The sequence below is a fragment of the Typopeltis vanoorti genome, chromosome 4 (genome assembly GCF_054136105.1).
Source record: "Typopeltis vanoorti isolate ZY-2024b chromosome 4, IOZ_Tvanoo_1.0, whole genome shotgun sequence".
Classification (NCBI taxonomy): domain Eukaryota; kingdom Metazoa; phylum Arthropoda; class Arachnida; order Uropygi; family Thelyphonidae; genus Typopeltis; species Typopeltis vanoorti.
The window spans coordinates 94,965,208-94,975,254 of NC_143552.1; the positions used below are offsets into that span (position 1 = coordinate 94,965,208).

Below are 10,047 nucleotides of genomic sequence, written 5' to 3' on the forward strand. Positions count from 1 at the left end.
CTCCGTGCGCGAGTGAAGTACTGAGGTATCTATTCTAGGAAACGTGAGGTCACAAGCAAGGTCAATGCGATGCGATGCGGCCCGGCACACCTGTAGTGTGCGCTGTCGCATTTTTGCGATGCGATACGGCCTGCTTCGGCGATAGTGTACGCTTAGCTTCACATTGAATACGAGACCAATGATACTCGACTCTAACCAAGGTATTCCTTTAAAATTTCAGGATTTATGAAGTGTTCGTCGTAGGAAAAGTTTGAGAAACCCTAGGGGTATTCGCTCTCTATGAAGAAAGAAAGGGCTGTGGTCTGAGAATACGACCTTCTTCCACTTCTCAGTAGTCCAATCTTCGTAAACCTTTTTTCCACTGGAGCCTCTTTTTCTGCATAACCTTCGTCAATAATTGTTTCTTTTTTGGTTTGTGGGTCGTTTCCCCTGCTTCCAACAATCTTCGACAGACTGTCATGTTCAGAAACATTAATCCCATTAGCTGCCAAATTTCTATTTAAGTCTACAGCAGACAATCTTGGGATTATTTTGCTTTTCCTAACTAGTGAACGATCTTAAGTGCAGTTTTCCTTTTTCGCCCACATTTTTCTTTTCTGTCAGGCGAAAAGAAACCCTGTCTCTCTAAACTTCTTTAAAATCGCATTAATAGTACCCAAGCCAACACCACACTCATTGGCAATTTTGTCTTTGAGTCATGGATATGTGTTGAGAAAGAATGCAAATTTTTGAACGCTTTCTTGAAGATGTATCCATTTTATAGTTATATAAAATGAATAAATCACTAAGAATGTCAATTTGTTTATACTATTAAAAACGCACAGCGCTATTAATAAATATCGTAGAAACAGTTAAAACACGTAGCACTCAACCAAAATAGTGAACTTAAACCAAAACCAAAATTATTGTGAATTGAAACAAAAAAAATCAGAACCATAAACAAGATAAAAATTCGGCTTATTGTGATTAATTTGTTCGCTACTGTAAATAAATAAATCACCTTCTGATTTTTCTTAACGTCATTTTACGACCACTGCATTTTTCTGATAGCTCATTCCTAGTTGATAAAAATGGAGGATTAAAGGATTAAAATGAGTTTATTTATCATTATCTCGATAATCCATTGTAGAAAATGAATAGGAAAAGCGATCAACTGACGTAATGTATTTTGCAAGAAGCGATAAGGACGGGGGGGGGGGGAGTGACGGCCACAATCCTCTATTGCTGAATCATAAGGTCCAAAAACTTTGAACTATGTCAACAATGGTGAAGTTACCTTGGAAACACACTTGTGGCAATTGTATTACAACAATACTTAAATGTTTTTTATACCATCCTACCACGTGATATGATGATAATAATGATTTGCATAATAAATTACATCGTTTCCAAGCAACGTAATAATATAAGACAAAGAACAAAAGGCAGAAAAAGTAAGAAAACAGGTTAACGTTTTTTAATGACAAGGCAGTACCAACACAGTGGTATTGTGGTGTCCTCGTATAGTAGTCGGAAAGTGGAAAAAGAGGAAGTGGGGGTTAGAAAGGATGAAAGCAGGAAAAAAAAATAGCTGAAATAAAATTTCTTAGAGCCGTTAAAGCAACTACGAGATGACCTAAGAAAATGAATTCGAATACGTGTAAAAATATAAATGATACAACAAAAATTCAAAGAATTGGAGAGAACACAATACAATGAACAGAAGATGGAAGACTATCAAAGAAATGATTCAAATATAAATCTAAAGGGAAAAGGATATAAGAAAAGAATGAAAATATTTTAAATGCTGCTGAAACAGGATTATAGCTTAAATCTCCAAGGACCAAGGATAAGGCTATACAACAATTTCCATTAACCGGTTTAGAGAAAAAGCATCTTCAAACCGCTTATATTTTTTGTTAAAAAACCCTTTTGATTAATACGTTTTTCAGAGTATTTTTACACTCTCTATTTGTATGTTCTCTCAATAATCAAACAAATGGAAGGAGAATTTAAAAGAAAAAAGAAAATAATTTATTCATTTTTTTAAAACATCGTAAAAAAAGGTAAAAAAAATCTTCAAAAGTTTGGATATGGTTGGCGATTAATATTAATATATTAAAGAAAGAGAGAGAGAGGGGGGAAATAATCCTTACCAGTAGAAAGCAACATTATTTCCTAGACCCTTTTCGATATTTCGATCCAGAACGTTGTAGCAGAGGTTGGTGAGCGCTCCTTCCATCCATTTGATGGTGATCGGACCTTTTCTAACATCAAAATTGAACTCGAAGAAATTTCCCTTTGGTGACGATTTCCAGTAATAATTCTTCGCTATCTCACCCCAGAATTCGTCGGGGTGTTCAATTGACTTCTTGTACATTTTCTTATACTCTTCCATACTTGACACATACGCATTTTTGCTGAACTCCTTGTTAGGCTGATAGACCTCACAAACGTCGTTTTCATCCGAGGTCGCCATGTTCAGTAACTAAGGAGTGTGTACACTGCTGCCCTCTACGGAGAAGACGAGCAATTTAAATCAGGCCGCGCAGTGTTATCTGTGTTAAAAGTGAGGCAGCGTGCCACCTGGTTTTTGCTCACTGAAATATATCGTTTCACTAATTGCCAATTTCAGTTTGGAACTTCTCTGTAATGTCTCATAAGGCTGTTAGGGATAACATATGAAATATCGAATTCGTGTTTATTTATAGCTTTATTTATGACATTTTAAATTCTAAACACGTTCCTGCTATGAATAAGATAATATTTCGTCTTGTATCGACTGCAATGCACGAGCAACTGCAGGGCTATTCTACTATAGACTTTGTCCTTTCCTGCTAACTTTCGAAGTTGCTTGTTATCAAAATATACGACACACTCACCCTTAACGCATTTTTCGGTTGCTAGAGTAACATAAAGTAGCAAATACTCAAAAATATACCTCTTAAATTAGATAACAACTGTTCGCAGATTAATGATTACATCAGTGATTTGAAGTTCTTGCACTTGATATATTGATATATTGTAAAGAAATTAAAAAAATATATTTTAATTAAAAGAAATTTATAGATATATGCGTTGAGAAATTATTATTTAATTTTTTTTATTATTATTTTGGAGATGTTTTACGTATTACAATAAGTTGCATATTATTGTCTATTGTCGGTATCGTATTATAATATGAAGTTATTATAATTATAAGTTAATAATCAATATAAGCATAGAAATAGACGTTTCACAATAGCACTGTTTTATGACCACACCGTGTAGTATTTAAAGATTGATTAAATACTGCATTTAATTGGCTTCATTATCTAGATTTGATCTTCTTCTTCCTAACATGGATTTTAGGCCAGGTGGCCTGTTCCGGTCTCACGCTATCTCTTTCTTGCTCTTCCGATTCTTCTTTTTCCACTTATTTTCTATCTGTATAATATTTTAAGCAGTTTGCAATTATCCATTCGATTTAAATGTTCTATCCATTTTTGTTTATACTGTCTCGTGCAGTAATTAATTGGTTTTATTTTCAGGGATTGTAAGATTTCTTCATTTGTTTTATGGTCCCACTTGGTATATCCAGCTGTTTTTCTGAGAAACTTCATTTCTGCTGTTTGAATTCGTTTTTCATCTTTCCTTTTCATGGTCCATGTTTCGCTTCCGTATAGTAGAGTTGGTTTTGATCTGATTCTAGTGTGTTCTTCTACTAGAGATGGCTTAAATACTGTATATTATTTATTATGCCATTTACTTTGACAACGTTTGATATTTTAGTGTCTATGTCTTTTTCTTCTTCATATGATAGATCGCATCCCAAGTATTTGAAAGTGTTTACTTGTTCTAGTATTTTATTATCGATCACTATTTTACTTCTTATTGGGTTTTCTCCTTTGAATGGCATTATTTTTCTTTTTCTTTAGATATTGTCATATTATATTCTTTGGAGATATCATTTAATGATTTTAATGATCTTCTTTGTAAATTATCTTTTGATGTAGCTAATACTGCTTGGTTATCCAAATTAGTGTATCTATTTTCATTTGTGGGGTTGTACTGTTTCCAGATTGTTATAATTATATATATATTGAAAAGCAGCGGAAAAAGGGTACATCGTTGTCGTACCCCTCTTGATATATCTTTCCATTCTGAGATGCGTTCTAATTTAACTGCTATTTTATTTCCTGTATATATTTGTTGAATGGATTGTAAACGTTGGTTTGGTATATTTAAATGGATTAATATTTTAAACAATTTTTGTCTACTAATTTTGTCAAAGGCTTTTTCATAATCAATAAAGGTCACGTGTGTTTCTTTTTGAAATTCTCTTCTTTTTTCAAATAATAATTTTAGAGTGACAATTGGATCTATGCAGGATCAGCCTTTTCGGAAACCATTTTGTTCTTCTGGTAATTTGTCCTCTACGATACTATTTAGTTTCTCTTTTAATATTCCTGCATATATTTTATATCCTCTATTTAGCAGATTAATTCCCCTATAGTTATTGCAATCGTCTTTATTTCCTTTTTTTATAGATTGGGATAACTAGTGCTTTTTTTCAAGAGTTAGGAGTTTTTCAAGACATCCAAACGATATTAAAAAAATTTCAGAAGTCTTTCATTACATTTTTCACCTGCGTTTTTGTATAATTTTTTATTTATATTGTCTTCTCCTGGTGTTTTCCTATTTTTCATCTTATTTATTGTATTTTTCAGTTCTACGATTGTGTTATATTTTCTTAATTAATAGAACTATGAATGTTAGGTCATTCATTGTTCTATAAAATTTTATTTCATTGTTCTAATCAGTCCAGAGATTTTGTAAATAGGTCAGCCATTTTTTTAAATATATTGTTTGTATATTTTTATATTTTCGTTTATTACTTTATTCATGTATTTTATTACTTTATAGGTTTTGGGTTGTGGCTTAAATAAATCCTTTTCTAGTTCTATTCCGAAATTGTTCCATCTCTTTCTTTGTTTTTTCCTTTCCTTTGTTTTGCAATTGCACTGCTTCTTTCAATTGCTCTAATTCTGTTTCTATTGTTTTGGAATTTAACTGGTAACTGTCCTTTTTTGTTTTTATTATGTTTTCTATTTCTTTGTTCCAGTGTCGTAGTCCTCTTTTTCTAATTCATTTGCGCTTTTTTCCAAAGCTTTCTGTCGCTGCTTTTGTGAGAATTTGTTTCCAATTTTCCCATTCCTCTTCTATGACACTTGATTCATTTGTAGTTTCTAAGTTTGTGCATTTTTGATATTGTCGTCTAACCTGGGGATCCTGTAATGAAGAAATTTTGTAACTCGGTGGATAAGAATTTTCAGTTTTATGTATTTTTAGCCACTTTGGTTGAAATCGAATTTTTGCTGATACCATATAATGATCAGAGTTTAATTCAGAGCCTCGATATGCTCTTACATTCCAAAGTTAACTTTGAAATTTTAAATTTGCGATAGCGTAGTCAATTACTGATTTGCATCTTTATTTTGCATCTTTATTTGCATCTGGCTGACTAAGTATATTTATATTTCCTTGATTTCATAAATGACCTTAAAGTAAAATGCATATGTGTATTAGATTGATTTTTTTGCACGTACATTTTTTTTTGTAACTTTGGGACCCTGGTTGGACAGATTTTAGTATTTTAGTATTTTAGTATTTAAAAAAAAAAAAAAAAATTATCGAAGTGTCTCGATTTTTTTTTTTTTTTTTTTTTTTTTAAATCTGACCATTTCGACCTGTTGTTGTTGTTCTGTCGAAATGGAAGAGTCTATGAGTCTAGTGAATTATGTTTGCTAATTCTGTTCTCCAGTCTGTCTGTTCAGTGCAGGAACAAAAAAGAAGTGAACACCTCTTCTGTGTCCTTTGTAAAAAGTCATGTTACAATTGTTTTAATTATTTAAACTAATTTTCTCCTTAAAATGGTCCCACTAAATGAGATGATGGCTTTATTTCAAACAGCTCCTATTTTAGTAGAGATTCTAATACCAGAGTTTATTAAATTTGGTATTAGAATATAATCAAAGTTAGACAGCGGACATAATCTAAATAAACTGAAATATCTACCCCAAAGCGTTTGGAATCTAATAAAATTCTATCCGCTATGGTTTATTTAAATTATAGAATTATATATATATATATATATATATATATATATATATATATATATATATATATATATATATATATAAAGAGAGAGAAAGAGAAAGATAAAACAGAATTAATTATTCTTATTAAAATGGCACGACTACCTTTAATCCTTCTGTCAAGAAAATCATTGGGCACAAAGTTACAGAAGGAAAGGTCCAGAGAAGCACAGACGAACATTTAAACAATATAACAATTAACATTACTCAAAAAAAAAAAAAAAAAAAAGGATTACATGTTCGTGGTCTCGTTTATGCCATAACTAAATTCTGGTGGTCTGATTAGCTGTGGCTAAGGTTTTTATACTCAGATGACTAAGATAAGCATAGTTTCTGTAGATTCTAATAACAGAATCGATCCCATGAAAACAACAGTGCTATTCGGGATGCTTTATGTACTTAAGTGTTGACAATGTCTCATGCAAAAACGAATTCTTGATCAATCATGTACTTGATTTTTGACCTGGTTTTCTTTTTTAAAGTAAACAATGCTGGATTTTTTCCATCGAGAGGACTTGATCTTTGCTTTTTTTGATTTTTTTCACATCACTGATTTTCTGATCGCAGAATGCCATAAACAACCGAGAAATTAAGCCACATTTCTATGAAAGTATTTCAAGTTGTAAAACGAACACTCGACAAACTTCCTCATAATGAAACAATGCAAGCAGCAACACTTTTCAGGCCAATCCTGAGCGTCCTTTCCACTACTCCAAGAACTTTTGAGTAACCTCTTATATAAACTCCAATGAACTCCAAAACATTATATTATCAATGTTGCATATGCCTAATATATATCCTTAAGAAGGATGTATGCCAGTGGTTGTCAAACTATGCTCCGCTACTACACGGAGCGCTTTGGCGAACTCACTTTTATGTATTCTTTTTTCAAACAGCTCCTAAAACGTTTTTAGGACGCAAATACTTATTTATGGAGTTTGCCAAACATTTTTAATTCTGTCATAACATAAAATTTATTTCGTTTTTACTGGATAACTTAAATTTGAATGCATTTACCAATGAGATCAAAAATTCTGGATGGGCTAGTGTTTCAATTTTATCTCATATGTATCAGCGTGAATAACAGAAATTGAATCAGCTAAAGACTATTTTTTTATTATTATTAATGCATATTTTAGGCCGTTTTCAAAATACTTATCTTTAAGAAAATGGAAATGTACATGCAGTGTCTTATTTTAATGCCTTTTTGTTGTTCAGATGAGTTATGATGTTTATTATTTCTGCTGTAGTAGTGGTGGTGATAGGTTCTGAATTATCTTCATGCTGTCGTAAAGTTTTCTTGACCTGGCTGTGAATCTTGTATATGAGGTTAATGTTTAGGTTTACATAAGATGAATTACATTGTGTTTTCAGGTTTTCTAATTGTACTTCTGATTTTTCTTTGTCTGTATGATCAATTCCTTTCTTGGTCTGTATGGGGGGGTATGAGTTGTCTTTTGGTGCGGAGGGCCTCTCAAGAATTTCGAGCCGGAATGATCCTCTGCGTTGATATTAGTTAATTTGGCTTCCCATTCATGATTTCTGTGTTTTTGAAGTGCTCCACGGACTTGTCTGATTAGGTCCATGATTTCTTCTGGGATTCGACTGGTCGGGTGGAAGACGTTTGCGTGATTGTGAAGTTATTTACGGCTAAGTCTATCTCTTCTTTTTTGGGATGATAGATACAGGGCCAATGTGCTCAGGAAGAACTTTGGCCAGCTTATCCCATGCTATGATTGAGTGCAGGGGGGGGGGTTGTTCTTGTGTCCCAAGTTTGATCAAGATGGAGGTTATGGTCAAAAGATAGTTCATTGACCGTTTTTAAGTGGTATTGATATCTGATATTTTTGAGTATGACAATATCTAGTACATCCGATTTCCTATAGGGCTGTAATGGGTGGGCTCGACCGGACCTGAAACTATGGCTGAGTTGAGAGCTGTGTAGAGTGCTGCCACTTGCATTGACTGTGGAGCTAAACCAAGCAATAAGTTTTGCATTTGGATCCCTTGCTATGTTAATGGAGTCTGTAGAGCCGAGGATGGTGTCCAAATCTGATATTAATAGGGGGCTGCTTGGTGAATTGTAACCTGTGTAGATTTTGAGACTGCCGGCGCTGTTGGTGTGCACCCCCACGCCGGTTACCACCAAGTTCTTTGTTTGCTGGTTGGTTATTACATTATGGTTCAGGTGGCTTTTAATATTGATGGCAGTGCCTCCTCCTCTGGCGTCGAGTCTGTCAGTTTTGTACATAACATAGCCTCTAAGTCTTGGGTGATTTGCTGGTCTGAGGTGTGGTTCATTAACTAGAATTATGTCAGGATTATATCTGAACGTGAACTCTTGAAGTTCCAGAATCCTGTTGATCGGTTCAGTAGCATTCCATGCTTTGATCATGAGGGAGTTTGGTTTATATTTGTTTCTATTCATGACTTAGGGCTGTTAGTATTGATTAAGCTCCTTGCAGGAATCTCTTAGTAGAGGATGGTGAGAGACTAGTTTTGCTGAATTCATGCAGCATGGTAGCAAGTGAGGCAGTCAACATTGATGTTAAATTGGAGCTAGGTTTGCTCTTGAGATGTTGTAGTCTTTGATTGTAGAGCCTCAGCATAAGATTTGGTTTTAGTTGTGGGTTGCTTTCTTTTCTAATTTGTCAGAGCTGACTTTATCTGTGTTGGAGGGAGACCTTCTTGGTTATTTTGAGTGTTGTTTCGGAGGAGGGGAAGGGTAGTTCTTGTTGATTCCCGATATTTTGGCTGGATAATGCACTCCTTTGTAATTGGCAGCTGAGGTCCTCCACAGTTTGCGCATCATGCCAGCGTGAATCATGGCTTCGTGCATGAGTTTGTTTCATTACTTTCGCCACACTTTAAACACCAGAAGTCTGTTTTGCAGAGTTTTCTGGCATGGCCAAACCTCTGGCACCTATGACACTGCCCGGCTGATGCTTTCTTCCAAAGCGGCTCTGTTCATATTTTGAGTCCGCATGTCCTCAATTCGTAGATTCGCTTTTGAATATTGCTGATTTCAACCAGCACTAAAGGCATCGGTCTTCTATCTAACCTGAGCATTCTGCTCACCTTAACTGGGGTCAGGCCCTGATTAGTGAGATCAGCGTTGACTTCTTCACGAAGCCCCACCTTCAGATTATTTTCGCTTGGTAAAGCGAAGGTGTGGCATGGAGGAATTGCATTGTCCATAAATCTTGTCATTTGTCTATAGACCATGACAGTGGCAAGTTGAATCTTAACTCCCTCATTCGTATTTTTGGCCCAGAAGTATGTGATGTTATGTTCCCTAAGGGTGATGAGACAGAGGTCCATTTTTCCTTGTCCTGTAAGATGACAAAGGGGAACCTTTTCTTTGATCGTCTGGCCGTCTTGTATTCGGGACTCCTTCCATTCGATCTTCCGTTGTTCTTCGCCTTTTATTTGAATGTTCCCCTTGTGAGCTATTTTGGCAGGGAGTTGGTGGTGGCGGAATAGTTGTGAATTCTCCTTCAGTGTCCTTATCCTCACCATCAGCGTCATTTGTTTGAGCATAGAGGTTCAAAAAAACTCGGCCACTCACTCTCAAACTTCTTCATTAGTATCTTCAGCAGGTCAAGCGCCTGCTCCTTATTTAAGTTCAAGACCTGCTCCTTGCTCTCCATACCGATTCAACGTCTCCTGCCGGTTGGAGCTGTGTATGGGCTTAAAAATGTGTGGGAGACTTCTCAGTAATGCAGACGTGATAGTCTTCCAGTATGATCCCGCAGGTCTAGGGATCTACCAGCACAATCCTGTAGACTGGGGAAGTCTACTAGTAGAAATCAAAAAGCGTTGTGTGTGTGGGGGGGGGGGAATGTGTTCTTGCTTGGTTCAGCACGAATTGCTTACCTCCCTGGAAATCAAATATCCACCACTAGTTCTCTTAGCGGGTGGAGCCTACGCG

At 35.1% G+C, this 10,047-nt stretch overlaps 1 protein-coding gene across 1 annotated transcript in view; it reads right to left on the minus strand.

The window, feature by feature from the left end:
* The window catches only part of LOC150107505 (acetyl-coenzyme A synthetase, cytoplasmic-like), a 319,474-nt gene extending 317,052 nt beyond the window's left edge, over nt 1-2,422 (minus strand). Inside the window, exon 1 of the mRNA XM_090391354.1 lies at nt 2,136-2,422. Within this exon, the coding sequence (XP_090247480.1) occupies nt 2,136-2,377 (242 nt within the window). The 5' untranslated portion in view covers nt 2,378-2,422. The remainder of the gene's footprint in view (nt 1-2,135) is intronic.
* Between the last annotated feature and the right edge of the window lie 7,625 nt (nt 2,423-10,047).